This window comes from Coccinella septempunctata, chromosome 6 (assembly GCF_907165205.1).
Source record: "Coccinella septempunctata chromosome 6, icCocSept1.1, whole genome shotgun sequence".
Classification (NCBI taxonomy): domain Eukaryota; kingdom Metazoa; phylum Arthropoda; class Insecta; order Coleoptera; family Coccinellidae; genus Coccinella; species Coccinella septempunctata.
Window position 1 is genome coordinate 5,506,211 of NC_058194.1, and position 17,620 is coordinate 5,523,830.

General features: G+C 35.6%; 2 protein-coding genes and 1 long non-coding RNA gene across 4 annotated transcripts in view; 2 read left to right on the forward strand and 1 right to left on the reverse strand.

Moving 5' to 3' along the window:
- LOC123314688 (delta-1-pyrroline-5-carboxylate synthase) overlaps window positions 1-13,569 on the forward strand; it is a 183,707-nt gene extending 170,138 nt beyond the window's left edge. For both annotated transcript variants that reach the window (XM_044899992.1, XM_044899993.1), the window contains exon 7: window positions 13,189-13,569. In XM_044899992.1, coding sequence (XP_044755927.1) covers window positions 13,189-13,451 — 263 coding nt within the window. In that variant the 3' untranslated portion in view covers window positions 13,452-13,569. The remainder of the gene's footprint in view (window positions 1-13,188) is intronic.
- LOC123314689 (myosin heavy chain, embryonic smooth muscle isoform-like) lies at window positions 4,963-8,180 on the forward strand. Its single transcript, XM_044899994.1, has 2 exons — window positions 4,963-7,729; window positions 7,785-8,180. Exons 1-2 carry the CDS (start codon window positions 7,109-7,111, stop codon window positions 7,806-7,808), a joined length of 645 nt encoding a protein of 214 aa, XP_044755929.1. The 5' UTR covers window positions 4,963-7,108; the 3' UTR covers window positions 7,809-8,180.
- On the reverse strand, window positions 10,162-12,098 carry LOC123314690. The gene is made up of 3 exons (XR_006537859.1): window positions 11,546-12,098; window positions 10,561-10,626; window positions 10,162-10,348 (listed from the first exon to the last, which is right to left on the reverse strand). It is a non-coding gene; the product is annotated as an uncharacterized LOC123314690 (long non-coding RNA).
- Window positions 13,570-17,620: the final 4,051 nt, after the last annotated feature.

Consider the following 17,620-nt stretch of genomic DNA (forward strand, 5'->3'; position numbering starts at 1 on the left):
CTGGTGCCATCTGTTATTCTTGTCTTCTTCTCTTTTTGTTGTTCTGTAGATTTTTCTGAGTCTTCTATTCTTTTTTATAAGTTCCTTTATATACCTTGGCGTATCTTCATGTGAATGTTTCGGAATTGACTTCCTTATTCTCTTGATGCTTTTTTCATAGGCTTCTTTTATTTGATTTTCCAATTTTTCAACTGCTTCATCTAATTCATCCCGGGTGTTCATTTGGGGAATTTCCGTGATTTTCTCCTGAAGTAAATTCTTATATTTCTTCCAGTCTGTGCGATCCTTGGTTTGTGTCGCTTCTTCGTTTCTTGGGCCATGTCCCACTATGAATTCTATGGGATTGTGGTCTGAAGTTCCGTCTTCTATTGTATCAATGCTGTTTTCTTCAGTGATGTCTTTCATTCGAGCTGGTTTGGTTCGATCTCGATATCTTGTTCTTTTTCGTGACCAATTTACTTTCGCTACATCCCTTGTAGCTGGCTGGATGACCTTGTTTTCCACAAAGGACGCAAGAAGCATTACGTTCGTGATTTTTTCTGGTAAGCGTACATTCTTTGGAGCTGTGATTACCGGAGCATTTCACGCACCTCCATGGGAATGTGTATTTGCTCTAGGCATATCCATACCGTTGACAACGACAGCACTGTCCAGGCCCTGCTGTCCTTCTTTTTGGTTCGACAACACAGTTCATGTTGTACAGCCTCTTGATTTCGAAGATGCCCTTATTCTGGGTTTTCACCAGTAGTGAGGGCATTGGCTTCTTAGTAATGTTCGAGGTCATCCTTATGACCTCGGCATCAACGATTCCTTGATCCTTGATGTCCTCAAGGATCGAAGGAATAGAGAGAGTGTAAAACTCTCTGTTGATTTTTTGAAGGAATTCAGTCATCCTTCGGTGATCTTCTGGGGTTTGTGGGACGATCTTAATTCCGTCCTTCATAGTTGTTGCTCTGCTATAGTTAATGCCGTTTCGCATCAACGCGTTTGAAATTGACGTCCATTCTGACGTACCTCTCAGGGTGACTGGGGGGATTTTTTCTTTTCTCTCCTTCACTGGAGTGGTTTTCTGTGGGGCTGGGGTTTCCAAGACTCTTTTTTTGTTCGATTCTCCATTGGACGAGGAGCTATCTTTTCTCACTCTTTTGGCGGGTGGGGAAATTTTGTTTGGAGGGGTTTTGACCACCTCCATCTTCTGTTTTTGAACCGGTAAGGTCACTTCTTGGACATTTTTGGAGACAATGTTCTGTTTGAATGCTTTGGAGTAAGGACTTTCCTTATAGAAAAATATATCTCATGCATAAAAACAAAACGACTCATCAAAAATTTTCTACGCTATGAAAAAAATCAGGAAAAAGATACGAAAAATAATCTCACCTGATGCTTTCTGCAGAACCAACGATCTAAACAATTCTGGACTCTGGCAGATGAACACAGACTTTGAAAATTTTAACGAATTAAAATTCACATTCACAAACTTCACCTACGGAATCAAATATTCCGTAGCTTCGCTAGTGGGCACTTTCACTTCGTCTTTCTCTTCATTTTTCACTTTTACAGCGCTATGAGTAGGTCTGCTTTTGTCAAGATCTCACTCAACACTGCTTACAGTGGAGTACCGGTACCAATACAGCTTTACTTGTACAGAAACAAAAGCAAACATAGAACCTATAGAAGATTAAGAATATTATAAAGCTCTAAACCATGGAAAAAACACAGCCCCAGGTAACGATAACTTGCCTCGGAGAATATTGAGGAAGTTGGACCCTACAATGCTCAATAGAATAATTCTTACTTTCTTAAACTGACCACTCTAAGCTAGAAAATTATCGACATTGCTATCTGTATAGTGGGAAAAACGTCTGAAAAAATTCTTTTAGATTGGATATGTACTGAATTAGGAGAAGCTATTCCACCATACCAGTTTGGATTCAAAACCAAAAATTCAACCACTCAACCATTACTAATCCTAATATCAAACATGCAGTGCAACAAGAAGAAGGAAAAAAAGTCGGCAGCCCTTTTCATGGGCATACAAAATGCTTTTGATAGTATCTGAACGTCGGACTTATACCTATTCAAACTGTTTCACCTTCATTGTCCAATCTGTCTACTAAAAATAGTAAACTAATTTTTAGTGAAGAGAACTATCCAGGTTCGTGCAACAAACGAAATTTCAGAGCAATTCACTTCACACCACGGTTTCCTACAAGTCTCAACTCTCTCTCCATTACTATTTTGTGGATACAGTCAACTCAATTAAAAACTATAATTATAGCTCTTTATCGTAATCCACATGGTAATTTTGATATTTTTCTTGATGTGACTACAGGTATTTTGGAATTGATGGATATTTGTGACTATCGTATTTTCGTTTTGGGGGACTTTAATGTGAATTTTCTTATAGATAGCGCTAATAAATCTGCGATCATTGATCTTTTCTCTTCATATGGACTACGTAAGTTAGTGTCATCCCCTACTAGAGGTATTGCATGTTTGGATAACATATTTACGAACGTTGGGGAATGTAAGGGTTGTGTGATTGATTTGGGCTTCTCAGATCACATGGGTGTAGAGACTAAATTTGCTTGCGAGTCAGAGTCTAAGAGAGCCTGTAAGCTGACTGTATGTAGGCCACTCACTAGGGTTGGAATTGATACTATGAAATTTCTGGTGAGGAATATATGTTGGGATTTTATAGAGGATGATAATATTGATACGGATAGCAAATTTGAAATGTTTGTAACTTTTGTGAAAAATTGTGGAGATTTAGCTTTTCCTCAAAAAACCTATAAGCATTATGCTGACACCTCTCCTATTCCTTGGTTCACCGACGATCTGAGGAAAATGCGCGACAAATTGAATTTTTATAGAGATCTTGTAAAAATCTATGGGACACCCCATGTTAAGAAAATTCTTAGAGATTATCATAGAGTATATCGGTACGAAATCAAAAATGCGAAAAGGAAATTTAATGATGATTATATCCGAAATAACAATTACAATCCAAAATCTGTATGGAATGTTGTAAAAAACAATACCAACCTTTTGAAAACTAAAAGTGCATGTAAAAATAATATAACCTCAAATGAATTTAACACTTTCTTCATCGATGCACCTAAAGAGATCATCACAAATATACCACCATTTAGAAGGTCATCGGCGGACTTTGTGAGTGACTACTGTAGATCGATAGAACCCAAATTAGAAAATATTCAATTCAGTTTCTCTTTTGTATCTGAGGCTTTGGTGAGGGATACCATTATGAAACTTAAGAATAAGAGTAGTAGAGACATCTATGGATTAAATAGCAAGATACTCAAGAGTTTGGTGAATGAAATAATTGGTCCACTCACGAAATTAATAAATTTGTGTTTAAAAGATTACATCTTCCCGAAAATACTTAAAGTAGCAAGAGTTGTCCCTGTTCATAAAAAGGGTTCAGTGCAAATGGTCAGTAACTATAGGCCGATATCAATTATACCTATATTCGCGAAAATCTTTGAGAGTGTTATCAAGCTGCAGTTAACCTCCTATTTTGAAAACAACGACCTTTTTAATAGCTCTCAATTCGGGTTCAGAGGTGGCCTCTCCACGGCAGCTGCCATCACAGAGCTCATGAAAGTAATAAATGAGGGTTATAATCAGGGTTCGTACATAGCTGGACTCTTCTGTGACTTAAGTAGAGCTTTTGATTGTGTCTCCAGAGAGCATCTTCTTTATAAATTACAGCGATATAAGCTCGATCAGGGTGCAATTGCGCTTATAGATTCCTATTTATCTGATAGATTACAGTGCGTCGATCGCGAGGGGGATCTGTCTGATATGTCAGATGTTGATTGTGGTGTGCCTCAGGGATCGGTCCTCGGACCGCTTCTCTTTCTTATTTACATAAATGATTTTGTGGGCTGTGATCCAAGTGCAGATTTTGTTCTTTTCGCTGATGACGCAACAGTGCTAAAAAAAGCTCAGTCTAAAGAACTTTTACTCGACATCATGAGAGACTTGTTTTCTGTTGTCACCGAATGGTTCAGTAGCAATCAGCTCAGCTTGAATGAAACTAAGACGGAGTTCATGTTTTTTTCAATGAGAGATCTGGGGGATATGAATCCACCTGATCCAATCAAATTCTTGGGTGTACTGATAGAGGGTAAGTTGTCGTGGAGTGCTCATATCGATAACGTTTGTAGTTGTATATCGTCAAGTGTTTATGCGCTGCGAGCGTTAGTGGGGGTTGTGTCGGATTTTGTGTTGATATCTGTGTATCGTGCTTTTGTAGAATCAAGATTAACATATGGTATTTTGTGCTGGGGTCATGATACTAGTGTGAAACGACTGTTTGGATTGCAGAGAAAGGCTATTAGAGTAATAGGTAGACTAAATTACAGAGATGAATGCAAACATGTTTTTCAAGATAAGAAAATACTTACGGTTCCCTGTTTGTTTATATTTCAATGTTTATTGCATGTAAGATCCCATTTGGGTGAATATAGGACACACCAGGATATACATGCACATAATACACGTCGTAGAGATCAAATTTATACGGATTTTCATAGAATCGATAAAATGAAGTGTGGTGTAACATACTACGGGCCCAAGTTTTTCAATAAGCTGCCGACCACTGTGAGGGCGATGCCTGCAAAGCAGTTCAAGACATGTTTGAAGAAATATTTATTGAGTAAATGTTTCTTTACTTTAGAAGAATTTTTCTGTGATGATTTTGTTTATATTTCATGATTTTTTTTTTCCCGTCGTTGACGTATGCAAACATTTTAAAATGTACTAGCATGAATAAATATTATTATTATTATTATTATTATTATTATTTATAACTTATACTGCCTTGTGGGAGCGCCCACCAAAGTGTGTAGCACTGACATGGCACATACATGACGAAGGCGATGTATAATTTTCAGATATGAACTGAGAATGACATATTTCACACAACTGACACTTCACCCAGATGTGCGATATTTGAAAATTCTGCATCGCCTTTGTCATATATGTGCCATGTCAGTGCTACACTACTTTGGTGGGCTTATTGCCTCAGAAACATCAAATCAATGAACAAGCTTACATACTACAATTTGCTGATCCTGTCATTCGTGGAATAGGGTTCTGTTTTTATATGTCGGCCTAAAATTGTCCTTTAATTTTTCTTTACGATGCGATGTTTTGTGTTGCCTGTTTCATTCCATTACAGTCGCCTTGTCTAACCCAGTGACTTCCTTCCTCTTGTTCCGACTGCGACTTTGATCCGGAAGTACACCACTGCTTGTTGTAAGTGTCCTTGTATTATTCGTAATATCATAAATGAATTTGAAAATGGGGATGATTCTAGGCATACATCGTTTATTTATCCCTTCACTAAAGTGTTTTTTTTTAAACCACAAAACGGATACCGTCAAACGGGGTGAAGTGGATATAGCGGGGTGAAGTGGATCAACCGCGTTTTCCCGCATATTTTATCGCGTAACTCATAGACAAGACACTAAATTGCCGCGAAAAAAATTCTGTGTCCACTGTTACCTCCTAAGATTGCTAACTCGTGCCTTGGATACAATTATGGATGGTTAGTTTCCTCACAAAAAAAAGTTTCGTACTCTCTCATATAAACAGTTTTCAATTGTTCAACTTCAATTATATATTTTGCAATAACTACGATAGTTATTCTCACCTAAACTTTTACAAGCTACATATAAACTATTTGGAATGATATTTCCCATTTTGAAATCAAATGTACCACCAAAGTTCTTTAGGAAAAAAATATTTGTTACATCACTCAAAAGTGAGGGGTGAAGTCGATCACCAATGATTTAGTCATGTTTGACCATGTTGCGTATAGGCCCATATCGCAAAAATACCATTTTAGTATATCCGCATGCAGAGGATATAGCTCTTGTGAAAAGGAACCAAATAATTCGCAAAATCCACCTGAAGCAAGTTACACGTGGCCGGCACATCTTCACTCTGGAAGCCAAAGAAGAGAGAATTGAATCTCTACCTATATGAAGACTGACTAGAGTATAGAGTACATTCATATACCTTCATTCAGTGGCGCAGCCAAGATTTTGTTTGGGGGAGGGCGGTCTTTACACCGAACGATCGTTCGATGTTTGTACTAGAAAAAAATTTGAATTGTTGCTATCTTTGGGGGAGGGGGAGTTGCCCACTTCCCTAGCTGCGCCAATTTCACAGTACCTGTTGGTCTTAGGACTCAAAATATATTTTTTTTTTCATTTCATCTGATCCACTTCCACCCTCGTACAGCTTAAGTGAATATCCATTGATTTTTAAAATGTGACCCACTTCACCCCAAAGTACGAGGTGAAGTGGATCGCACTTCAACCAAGAAAATTTGAAAAACTGTGCAGCCAAAAATTTTGGTAAATAGGCCAATCGAAAGCAAAAGGATCATAGAATCTATATTATAAATGCCAGCCCGCTCGCACTGATACTTTGAATCTTATTGCTAAAAAAACCTCTATTTTTGATCCACTTCACCCCGTTTGACGGTACTCAATCCCATTTCCAGTGCTCAAGGTGAAGAACATCAAACATTTAGCTTTTGACCTGACTAACGGATTCGTATTTGCGCGTCAGTGTTGTCATGTTGCCAGAAGATCTCCCGAAGCACACCAAAGGAAGTGACGAATTATTGCACAAGCGTAAATAACCTATTCTAAAATCCTTTTTATTCGATAATCCCCTTTTCAGAAATTTATCTTTTCCATGATTGTTTACCATTGAGCCCAATGAGATATTTCTACTATGTCACAAATCCATTCATTCAATCGTCAGCATGTGTACGTGAATACGCGAATAAATTCGGCTCGATAAATATTGCTGTAAATGGTGGAAAACTTCATTTAATTGGATGAAAGTTATACTGTTAAAAATCGTGCATCTGAAATAAAAATTATTGTGCAATATTGATGAAAATTCCAAGAGTAAATTGAAGGAACATTAACAACTAAGACACCGAGAATTCCATTGCAAGATAAAAAAACGGATATTAGCAGACATCTGTGATAGTAAATAAACGATTGAGGCGAACGACTGTGGCTTTTCGGATAAATAACATACCTAAGTGAGGCGAATTAAGATGGCTGGAAGTCTAACGTGCATAATATGCAATAGAACTATAGGAAAAAGTGGCTATAAGATCCAATGTTGTGGAATATGCAATGGGTGGGCCCATCTTGGGTGTACAGATATTTCGAAAGAGGATATTGCCCGAAAGAAGAAAATAGACTGGATATGTAAGAACTGCGAATCACTAGAAGAGGAAGAGGATACGGTGGAGGAATCCCTGGAGGAGCTAACCGAAAAATTGGAGAGAAAGAGGAGAAGTTTGGATAAGATGAAGAAGGATGAAGGAGGAGGTAATGTAGAAAAAATGTTCAAGCAGATCCTGAAAAAAATTGAAACTCTCGAAGTAGCGGTTAACTTTAATAGCAGTACAATGGATGAAGTATTGAACGCTATGGAAGAAATGAGACGAGAAAACAAAGACCTCAGAAAGAGACAACAAAACATGGAATTCACTATAGAAAAAATGGAAAAAAAATTAAGTAGTTTAAGGGAGCAGGTGTTACAAAACGCAGCTACATCTGATGCCCAAAATAGAAGGAAAAATATTATACTAATAGGATTAAGAAAGAAGGAGGAAATAGCTGCAGTCTTCAACAAGCTCGAAGTCAAAGTTCCGGAGAATGAAATGAAAGTAAGACAGTTACCATCGAAAAATCTGATGAAACCAATTTTAATCTCTTTTGAAGAAGAAAAGACCAAGAACATGGTAATACAACAGCGAAAGGTGATGGGAGTTTTAAGTTCAAAGAGCATGGGATTGGAAGGAGATGACAGAAGGATATATATAAATGAAGATTTACCGAAAGAAACACAGGACTTACTAAAAAAGGCGAAAGAGCTGAGAAATTCAGGATACAGATACATTTGGTCAAAGGGAAATAAGGTTTTCTGTAGGAAGGGTGAGTACACGAAGATAATTCATATTCAGAATATTGAACAGGTTGAAGAGATGAAAAAACAAAATTAAGTTAAACATATTCATTACATTAATACCGCATGGATGAATTTGTGAGGAATTATCAATTGGAGCAACCATATACCAGAAATTTTCAAATCACGGAGGAACTCAATTTATTTACCAATAAAGAAAATCATAGTAATTTCAGAATTTTACATAATAATATAAGGAGTGTGGATAAAAATTTTAGTGAATTCAATGTTGTTCTATCACAGTTAAATTTTGATATAGATTGCATAGTTCTGTCAGAAACATGGAAAATAAGTGATCTAAATCAGTACCCAGCGAGCACAAAAACATCTCAGAGATGTTAAAAGTAAGAGATTTCGAGACATTGAACATCCACTGCGATGTTCTGTTTATACATGAATAGATCTTTTATAGAACAGCCAATGTCCGCCGCAGGCGGCTATTATATGGATGTCCCTGGGATGTCACAAAAAGAACTACTCAGAAGTTTTTTTGATAGCCTTTTCATGTACACAATAGAACATTTCTAAAGCGCTTTGCGCACACGAAATCGCTGTTTGTAAGACTTTATATGAAATTCTTTTGTGAGGAGTTTTTTCTTTCATTTGAATGTTTGAGGATACCACATTCAATTTTAAATGAACTACAAAGTTCTCAAATGAAATACAGAATACTATATAAGAATAAAAATATTTTAATGATACTTCAGCAGGTACAAAAGGAAAAGAAATCACATTTCACATAAAGAATTGAACAACAAAAAACAATTGATAAATATTATACTACAGAAAGGGAGAATAAACAAAAAAATATATCACATTCAATAAAACAAACATAAATAACCAAAAAGAAATATCACATTCAACATAAAAAACAGAAATAATAGAAAACAAACTGATTATAATTTTAGATGTACCGAAAGGGAAAATGAAAAAAAAATTATGAAAAATTTATTTTCCCGTCATTTTATCGTCCCTCCTCCTCTGCCTAATATGCCTTAACCAATCTTTGGCATAGAGTTCGAATACTTTCCTAGTGATTTGGAATTTTTTATGGATCACATCTACAAAATAAAAACAATTCAAACAATTAATTCACAAAATATATGAAGGTTAAGATGATTTTTTCCAATTAAAATAACAGAGAAAATAGCTGCATGAAAGGATCTGGAAGATTTGAGTTGTATAGCTCCTGACCAGGTTGATTTGCGAAACGATTTTATTTATTTAATTATTTGTACTGGTATTTAAAGATACAATACAACAATTTGAAGGAGTTTTCAAAAACAAGAACTTTTCTGGGACAATTTGAATTATTTTGTGATTCACAAGTGATGAATGATTATTATCATCGTCGGAAGAGTAATCTTACAAAATATTCTGGGAATTATCAACGGCAGAGATCGATTATCGAAATATGTTGAAATCCTCGATGATATGGCTTTAAACTTTAGAAAGTTATTTCTTGAATAATTATAATAACCTTCCATATACCATTCGATTATTCCAACCAAAATACAATGATCTCTTATACCTAGTCCCAAATACACAAATAATATTAACCACGCAGCGTGGATTCTTTTGAGGTTATATGTATGTTTCTGGACATTATACTATACATTTAATTCATGTAATACTTACTTATTAATTGTATTTGGTTACTATGAAGAGATCGATCCTAAATTCACAATCAAAACCAACACAGAAGTAGTTAATATTATACAAATCACCAATCAACTTTCAACTCCGAACAGTCCACAGTCCAAACTACGAAGAAAGTGGAAATGGCGGCAAAATGAAATAGGTGAATTGTATATTGTTTATTTGGAATAAACCTCCCAAGGCAAACTATGCGACGCCAAGAGAAGATATCCACACGTTTACATTATTTTCAACACGACAGTACCTCTCAGTAGGTAGACGAAGAAATGCCACAGATGGCACAGATCAGAACAAATAAAGATTTCCAATAGCCTTTGGAGACCTCTTTGGGAAGTGCATATTACGTTTCAAAGAAACATCCTCATGCCAACATTTTCGAAACATCCCAAAACATCCCAGGGATGTTTGTGCTCGCTGGGTATGAAATGGAAGGGTATAACATAATATATAATAATGGGGAATTAAACCAGAATGATGGAGTGGTTGTGTTTATAAGAAATAATTTACAATATACTTTCGACATAGTACAGGTAGGAGAAATAAAAGTTATAGTCCTCAACGTAATAAAGCTTAACAAGAACATACAGATCATCGCTATGTACAGATCTCCAAGTTCATCTATGGAGGAGTTCAATAGGAATCTCCCAATGCTACTGGAGTCCTGCAAAAAGAAAAATAATATATCCTTCTTTATTGGCGATATCAATATGGACATTCTAAAAAATCAAGCAGATACAGAAGAATACCTTAATACCATGGGGGAATACGGATATACGTCAATGATAAATGATTTTACTCGAGTAACAACCAACACAAAATCATGCATTGATCACATCTTTGTCAGCTCTGATAATGATATAGAAACATACTTACCTGCTATACTACATACAACTGTGACTGACCATTACTCAATCTTTATAGAGGTCTCCTCAGAAACATCTGTAAATACAAGTTCAAATGAATCATTTCGCGAAAAAAAATACATAAACTATAATCAGATGATGAGAATACTTGAAGAGCAAAAATGGGAAAAAGTATATGAAACGAGTGAAGTAGATCAGTCGTGGCTTCTATTTATAGAAAAATTACAAGAAATTGTTGAGAGTTGCTCAAGAATAGTAAAAATGAAGCGATGCGATAGAAAGAGAAAACCGTGGATAACAAACGGACTTATCAAAGCTATTAAAACTAAAGACCAACTATATAAAAATGCCGTACATAACCCTAACAATCCACAACTTTTAAAGAAATTTAAAACACACAAAAATAAGTTAGAGGAACTGCTGAAATGCGCAAAAAAAAATTATTATCGAAGGGAAATTGAAAAAAATCAAAACTATTCAAGAGGTCTCTGGAAAATGGTGAATAATAAAAAACAAGAAAATAGGATTACAAAAATAAAGAATGAAAGTGGAGAGATATTGGAGGGAGACAGAGTGATAGCACAGGAATTTAATAAATATTTTATAAACATTGCGACGAGACTAGCAGAGAAATTCCCTCCATTTGAAGATCACATACTGCAAACAACCCATAAGCATTGCAACTCCATTGTTTATTTTGACACGGATGAAACAGAGGTGAAGGAAGTAATTAAAGAATTAAAAAATAATAAAGCACCCGGACCGGACATCATCAAAGCAGAAACCTTAAAAATCATATCCACTCACATCGAAAAACCATTAACATATCTTATCAACAATAGTATTAGAAAAGGAATATTCCCGAATATCCTAAAAACCGCCGTGGTAATACCATTATATAAGTCTTCAGAACGGGCAGAACTGAAAAATTATAGACCTATATCCCTAACATCTTCAATCGCGAAAATATTCGAAAAAATGTTATACAAACGTACTATTTCTTTCGTAGAAAAGTACAAGATATTGGCCACGAATCAATATGGATTCCAAAAAAAAAGATCAACACAGGATGCCATCACTGCCCTAGTAGAATTAATCACTGAAGCCATGGATAGTAATGTACCAGCGGTATGCATATTCGTTGACCTGGCAAAGGCATTCGATACGGTGGATCACGAAATACTGTTGCAGACATTAGAAAATATGGGGTGGAGAGGAGTAGCATTTGATTTAATCAAGAGCTATCTGAAAGGGCGAAAACAGAAAGTCAAAATAGGAAAAGTTTTAAGCGAAGAAGAAACAATTACATGTGGAATGCCTCAGGGGACTATTTTGGGCCCCATCCTTTTTCTGCTCTATATAAATGAATTATTTGCCTTAAATTCAGATAATCAAATTGTAAGTTTTGCTGATGACACAGTAGTCTACTTTAAAGCACCGACGTGGGACCAATTAAAACTAAAAGCTGAAGAAAAATTTACTGAGATAGTCGAATTTTTTGAAAGAAAAAAGTTGACAGTTAACATGGACAAAACTAAATTTATGTCATTTACGTGTCTTAGAACTGGAAAACCTTCATATGATACGTTATGCATAAAAACTAATGGATATTCGTTTCAAATACAAAGTGCAGAACATATTAAATATCTAGGGATAATGGTGGATTGTCACCTACGATGGAATGAACAAGCGTATCTTGTAATCAAGAAAATAAGATCGCTACTGGGAAAATTCAAAACTTCAAGAGAGATATGTGAGCAAGACGAACTGACGAAGGTATACCGGGCACTGGTTGAACCTCATTTGAATTATGGTATACTATCATGGGGAGGGATAGCAAATACGTATTATAAGGGCATAGAAGTAGTTCAAAAATGGGTGTTAAAAATTATGTACCGTAAGCCCATTACTTACCCAACAGAAAAGCTATACGAGTTGTCAAACATGTTTACTGTGCGTCAACTATACGCCCGTGCCCTCCTCATGTACCAACATCAATTACATGTACCTGCAAAAACTGGAAAAGATATGAGATCTCCGAACATCCCTTTACCTATGCCAAAGAAGACTATTGGCTTGAAATCGCATACCTACCTGGCACCTTTACTTTATAATATACTTCCGAAGAACATCAAGGAAACTAAGGCAAAATCAACGTTTAATAAGAAAATAAAAGAATGGATTCGAAGCAAGCTCACATCTTTCTGGTATACGTTCACAAATAGAAACAATTTCATCTAACACTACCTGTTCCGAATGTGTGAAAATTTATTTAATTTGGCATTGTAATTTTTTGTTAGTTTTTTCCCTCTTCTTAGTTGTGTGCACGCAATTCTTGTGCAGGTTGCTGGTTTTTGATATGTACTGCCCACGTACAAGTCTTGAACTTTTGTGGGAAACAAAATGTTTGTTTTTTGATATAGAATGCTGTAGTAATTTTGTTATTGTGATAATTTTCTTGGAAGCAAAATAAACATTATTATTATTATTATTATTATTATTATTATTATCCAGTTCGGCACTGACTCTTAATTGATTTTTGACCTGTCTTATACACCATGAAGGGTCTAAGATTATGAAGTGAATATTATTTTTACCATAATTATTCATCATTCTAACTCAATAATTCTTTTTACAGATGATAAAGCAAGAGAGTTCCAGAAAAAAGTAGACAGTGCCTGCGTCTTCCATAACGCCAGCTCCAGATTTGCTGATGGATTCAGGTTTGGTCTTGGAGCGGAAGTTGGTATAAGTACTGCCAGAATTCATGCTAGAGGGCCCGTTGGAGTCGAAGGTCTTTTAACAACGAAATGGGTTTTGAATGGAGAAGACCATGCGGCTGCAGACTTCGCCGAAAATGGTGGAAGGGTTTGGTTACATGAACATTTACCTGTTAATTAGTTGCATCTATGAATAACCTACTTGTAATGAGTAGGTGAATTTGTAAATATTTTGTATAAATGATATTCGGCAAAAAATGTAGGATTAAGAATAGTAAAATTATGAAGCTTTTTGTTAACTGTGTTAATTGTGTTCCATTCAGAACCTTGCATCTTCCCTCTTCATTCATTTTTCTTCGATGAGGCTAACAGAAAGGACTGCGTTAACCAGGAGTAGGAAGTCTTTGTTGAGTACCTAGTTTTTAAAGAAACCAGATCACCACATTATAGAGCAGCTATATAGCCGAAATATATACAGTGTTAGTAAGAAAAGATGAACACACTGGTTTTTAATTATATATTTAATCAGCTATCTATTTCGGCAAAATACTTATACCATCATCAGGTTGTCCTGAAATGACACTCATGTGCAAAAGAAAATAAATATTTCAAGAAAACCTTTCTGTCATGAAACACAGAAACAAGATGCAACTTATAAGATGTAGTACAAACATAAAATAAATGAATTTTCACCTAAAATGGAAAATTTCATTAGTCCAAGACATAAATTAAAATGGTAAACAACATATTGGCTGGAGGACAGATGTAGATACATTACAGCTAATAGTCCAAGAGCCAGAGCCAAAAAAAGTCTCTGAATTTCTTAAGCCTGGTTTTTTCTCAGGTGATTACAATCATAATATACAATAAAATACTGCGGTCAGTCAAGTGGATGTTAGAACATGTGCCTCTGATGCGCGGTCAAACATGTCGTGATTACCGACATAATAAAATCAATTTCTTAAGGCTTAAATTTTATAAACTTTTGTATTTTGGTATCTAAATCAAAATTATGATAGTCAGTCAACGTCCAATCGGGACACAGCTGGTCAGTCAGCATTAATGCGCGTAGATAGAAGTTGGGACTAGGAATCATCAAAGGATGATTAATGTCCGTAGAATGCATCAAAAATTGTGAAATTCTGTTTGCAATGCTCTTCCTGGACTGCATGCTCTAATTGAAAGTGATTTTAATCCAGCTTTTTATGAGAAAGGTAAAAAAAACCACTGCAGATAATGAAGCAGAGCGAAGATTTTCGAAAAACATTCGCTGACCTTGGACTTGCAGATGAAAGCAACCAGAATAATATGTTAAATAGGGTTCAAGGATTTGTTTCCCATTTGTATGTCTTGAAAAAAAATAAATCAATTGACGAAGCAAGATTCGTTTTATTTCAGAAGACGTATCAATGTCTTAGTACCACAAACGATCGTTTTAAAATTAAAATAATCAATGTAGATGGGTCGAGTATGCCACCATGCCAATCAGAATTGATGTAGCAGTTCTTAAGAGCGAGATTCATTACAAATATTTGACTACGGCTGGAAATTGGTGGATGAGGAATATGAGTGTCATCGGTTCAAAGGCGATCAATTACCAGAACTTGTACAGGATGATATTATTCAACCTTTACAAGAAAATACTAAAATACTTAAAGATAAATCTTTATCTGAATTAAACAATCACAAATTTATATATTTTTTAGATTCTGCAACACCTGAGCTTGACGTGTCAGATCACGATAGTGAGAATAATGATATGAAAGATTCAGATGATGAATTATGTGATGATTATTTATAGCTTGTTATCCCTAATGAATTAAATGAATATTAGTTGAAAATGATTGAAAATCAAGGGGTTCTTACCTGTGCGTATACCTGCGTTAGTTGAGTACACTGTTGATTTCGAACGAATTTTATTTCTGAGATTTTAAGGCACAATTGCGACATGGAAGTGCCTCATTAAAATAAATGTGTTATTTTTAATGACTATGACGTAATATCTATAGAGAGCGAAAAAAATTTAATTTTTTATCCACTGACTGACGGGCGTTGTTCTACGGAATGGCTGACTGACCATTTTATTCATTAATAAAATAGTCAGTAGTAGTTACAAAAAATTTTCACGCTTAATAAACGAATTGCACCCTTTTAAATGATGCTACGCCTCGCGCTACGCACATTAAAGCTGACTGACCAGCTGTGTCCCGATTGGACGTTGACTGACTATCATAATTTCGATTTAGATACCAAAATACAAAAGTTTATAAAGTTTAAGCCTTAAGAAATTGATTTTATTATGTCGGTGATCACGACATGTTTGATCGCGCACCAGAGGCACATGTTCTAACATCCACTTGACTGACCGCAGCATTTTATTGTATATTATGATTGTAATCACCTGAGAAAAAACCAGGCTTAAGAAATTCAGAGACTTTTTTTGGCTCTGGCTCTCCGTCTATAAGATGTCTAAAACTCTGGTGTATTCACTGATTCGATTTTGTTCTTAATTTCGTGGGGATATGGGATCAATTTCGTTTTTCCCACTGTAGGTAGCGCTGTTTAGAATTTGACAGAGCATTGTCATTTGATATTTGAAAATAATTTGAATACTTTCCCTTGACATACGAATATGTTGTATTCATAAGCGATAATTGGTGTGTGAAAATATATTAGTTTCGAGAAAGTGTGTAGAACATTCAGTTATTCAACATGTCGTTCAGTAAGTTCAGTTTTCTGTATGGACAATGAAGCTGAGAATTCGGTGTTGTTGGAATTTGAAGCAGAATCAAATCAGATGAACGAACGTTCGGGGCCGATATAGATAAGTTTTATGGAAACTTCAACAATATTTCAAAAAAACTGTATTGGAAATACGTAATGTGAATTGTGAGTATGTATTGAGAATCAGAAATACATGAATCTATTCGAGTCTGTTACTTCAAATATTCTTCCTGAGTAGATATAGTGAATATTTCCTTTCCGTCAACTGAATATATTGGATATTTGACCAATCAACAATGTTTTATTAAAATCATATTGAATTACCCCCCTCACGAATTCAAGTAAAACGGAAATTATCTTGAAGAAGAACAGTAAATCCTTCTTCGAATCCTTATTCCATAGTGGTGAAATATTGACAGATTTGTTTTTACAACGAAAATTGAACTATAAAGCACACATATTCCTTAACAGCTGACAAAATGTGCCAGTTCATATTTTGAAGTCGTTGATCGACAAACGATCGCAAAACGAACGCAAAACAAAATAAAACGAGAGAGTATCATTGGACTTCCTTTGGTAGAACAAGAATAGAACGAATCGAATGACATGGTGGCGCCGCCACGAAACTGATCCCATATCCCCGATTTTCAGAAATGTTGATGCTTGCAAAAAGCGACAAATGCACACACCAGTGTTTTAGACATCTTAATTACAGCCATGCATATATCTATTATATTCTATATCGATAATGGGATTTCGAAAATTGAAGCCAGCCCGTGGCCGGAATCGACTTCTGCGCATGTGCAGAAATATTAAGAATAAAAATACCTGATTAGTTCTGTCTCTTTCTGATACATGGTGGCGAGTAAAGAAGTCGTTCCTGGTGTCTCTCTACAATTAACAGTTCCCCAATGCGGGTCCTGTAAGAGACCTATTGCTAAAAGTTGTAACAAATGCAGTATATGTTGTAAGACATTCCATCCTGGCTGCAGTTCAAAAATTAAAAAGTGTTGTGATGTGGAAATATCTAACATAATGGTTTGTGACAGAAACGGTGGAGATTCATCCCCGCAAGTGGAATCAACGGCTAAGCCTTTATCTGGTGAATCATGTAACAAAGATCTTAGGATAATCTTCGAACTAGAATCGAAGAATAATATCCTAATGGAAAACAATAGTTTACTGAAATTTAAAATTTCCGCCTTGGAAGATGCAATTCGTATTAAAGATAATGAATTATACACATTCAGAAGGGAAAAAACATCAACACATCTTATAAATGCGAGTTCAAGTGATCGTGAGAAACAACAGTTGCGCACGCTGTCAGTGTCATCAGAGTGTACCGCAACTGGGAGTCGTCAGCGTTCATCATCTGATTCGAAAACTGTGAATACGCGTTCTTCAACTCGCGCTCAAGCCAGTTCTCAGGTGAAAACTGTTGAACGAAGTGTTCATATAAATGATGGTAATAATACTGTGGATTCGATAAGATCACAAAATATAATATCTACATGTGATCCAGCCAATTCAACTACTTTATATGAAAATAATGTTAATCACCCCACCATTGGGGAAGATGATAATAATGGATGGAAAGTTGCTCAGCGCAAACCAAAGCGCAGACAG

What these genes read in the sequence shown, in the direction of transcription:
- LOC123314689 (XM_044899994.1), top strand. Translation starts at nt 7,109, where the DNA reads ATGGCTGGAAGTCTAACGTGCATAATATGCAATAGAACTATAGGAAAA. An exon ending in TTCCGGAGAATGAAATGAAA is followed by an intron (nt 7,730 to 7,784) that starts GTAAGACAGTTA and finishes TCTCTTTTGAAG; the next exon opens with AAGAAAAGACCAAGAACATG.